The sequence below is a fragment of the Rhagoletis zephyria genome, unplaced genomic scaffold, assembly GCF_001687245.7.
Source record: "Rhagoletis zephyria isolate East Lansing unplaced genomic scaffold, Rhagoletis_zephyria_1.1 Rzeph_scaffold_01648, whole genome shotgun sequence".
Taxonomy (NCBI): domain Eukaryota; kingdom Metazoa; phylum Arthropoda; class Insecta; order Diptera; family Tephritidae; genus Rhagoletis; species Rhagoletis zephyria.
Window position 1 is genome coordinate 99,986 of NW_016158732.1, and position 1,921 is coordinate 101,906.

General features: G+C 36.7%; 1 protein-coding gene across 2 annotated transcripts; it reads right to left on the minus strand.

Moving 5' to 3' along the window:
• Positions 1-396: 396 nt before the first annotated feature.
• Dtd (D-aminoacyl-tRNA deacylase) lies at positions 397-1,333 on the minus strand. 2 transcript variants are annotated; one of them, XM_017618520.1, is made up of 4 exons: positions 1,080-1,321; positions 932-1,022; positions 635-870; positions 397-574 (listed from the first exon to the last, which is right to left on the minus strand). In XM_017618520.1, exons 1-4 carry the CDS (start codon positions 1,120-1,122, stop codon positions 417-419), a joined length of 528 nt encoding a protein of 175 aa, XP_017474009.1. In that variant the 5' UTR covers positions 1,123-1,321; the 3' UTR covers positions 397-416. The 2 variants fall into 2 exon arrangements, 1 of the variants encoding a protein (XP_017474009.1); XR_001847806.1 differs by having other exon boundaries at positions 414-574; positions 928-1,022; positions 1,080-1,333.
• Between the last annotated feature and the right edge of the window lie 588 nt (positions 1,334-1,921).

Consider the following 1,921-nt stretch of genomic DNA (forward strand, 5'->3'; position numbering starts at 1 on the left):
CTTTAACATCGATTTCCCAAAACCTGGCGAAAGTAACATACGACAATATTTTACCCAGGCGAAAAAACAATAACCGAGTCGAAATTTTAGATAATGCCATGCAATTTTCGACACGACTCGAGTAAAGTAGAGCGGGATGAGTATTGAACGTCATTTTCCATGTTTTGTGTACGCAGATTGCGAAAATGAGGCCAGTTTTGGAGTGGCGGTGTATTATATTCTTTAGAAAAATGTGTATAGCAGCTGCTTCGGAGCTGCGGAACCAATTAGAAATAAGAAACATTGCGTGACATTTACAACTTTGCCACCAAAGCGCCAGGCGTAGATTTAAATCCGCAAAATATCGGTTTAAATGCAATAACCGCATTGCATTATGGAAGAAATGGCACAGCTTGGCGTTAAAAAAAAAATTGGCTTTATTTATCAACCTCAGTATTATTCTCTGCGGCAGAACTTTTCAATTTGGTTTGAAACTGCTTATTAGCTTTTGCGTCCTCAATTGGTGACTCCAGTTCAATGGTGACAGGCCCATCATTTTGAATGTGTACTTGCATGTATGCGCCAAATTTGCCATCTATCCAAAAGTAAAAAATTAAATGGTGTATTTACAACTAACTTAAGAACATTTAACTACCTTTTATTTTCGTCGCATCATAGTCTTTTTCCAACCGTTTTAGAAACGAGTTATATAAGTTTTGCGCAGTGTCGCCTTGCATAGCCAAATGAAAATCAGGTTTATTCCCTTTAAGACGGTGATAGAGTGTGAATTGCGAGACGCACAATATTTCCAGTTGCTCATCTTTGATGCTTTTCTGCCAACGTTTACCTGCTGTATCTTCAAAAAGACGTAGGGCGACGAGCTTGCGGACGCTGCCAGTAATGAAGAGATGTAATTTGGTAGTTTAACCTTATTTGTATCAACCACACCTACAGATATTCCACATCCTTTTCCGTGTCCGAGTGCGTTATACCCACAAGCACGCATAGGCCACGTCCAATCGAGCTAACCAGCTCGTCGCCAACTTTAATGAGATTTTTGTGTTTTAGCTAGCATGATAGATTTTTATTTCATAACTTACCGGTTACCTTTGCGGCAGTTACTCTCTGCACAATGGCCTTCATTTAAACAAATTTGCTAAAAAAAATTCCTATATTTTCTGATTCTCAAAAGTCTATCGGTGCCTAAAAATGGCCCGCAGGTGGATTATGTTTACGTTTTCACAACACTGTGTAATCAGCTGTTGCCACGGATGCCACTGTTCGTTGTTTCCAACCAAACTTGGTTCTTTTTCTTTAATTTTTCTAATTTGGTTGTTTGGTAGTATATTCTCTGGTTTGGTTGTTTTTTTTTTATAGAAATTCTACCAAAACGTAAATTAATGTTGCTTTTCCACAACATTTTAATTAAAAAAAAAAACACGGCCTCAAGCTCAATCAAGCCGAATTTATATAAGGTGTTGTTACTAGCTCAGCTGATTTTGTGTATGTGTTCGCCGTACAGCTTCTGATATCAAATTGAAAAATTTTGTTTGAATTTCTACACACACCCTTACAGATTTTGACAGTTTATGCCGCCAAAGCAAAAACAAAATACATGTAGATTTTTGTTTTTGAACTCCTGCTATCGCCTTATATTAATTCGCCTTGAGCTCAATAAAGTTGTTGAATTTTTGTTTTTTGTAATAAGTTTTCCCTTTTTGTAATAGAGAGGTGGATAACAAATGTGGTTGTTTTTTCTTCAGATTTTGTTTTGTTATTTTTAAAGGAATGGCATCTGTGGCTGCTGCTGTAACATGTTTTATTATACGTACTGTACTTGAGTAGTGTTATGCAGAGTTTACACGTATGAGTTTAAGTTCTGTTTAATGCATACATTGGGGTGGCCGTTAATATTATGGAGAAAAATAAAAGTATTTGGATT

Coding starts and splice junctions, on each gene's coding strand:
- Dtd (XM_017618520.1), bottom strand. CDS start 1,122: ATGAAGGCCATTGTGCAGAGAGTAACTGCCGCAAAGGTAACCG. Junction 871..931: donor GAAAAGGATGTGGAATATCT/GTAGGTGTGGTT, acceptor CATTACTGGCAG/CGTCCGCAAGCTCGTCGCCC. Junction 575..634: donor TGATGCGACGAAAATAAAAG/GTAGTTAAATGT, acceptor ACTTTTGGATAG/ATGGCAAATTTGGCGCATAC.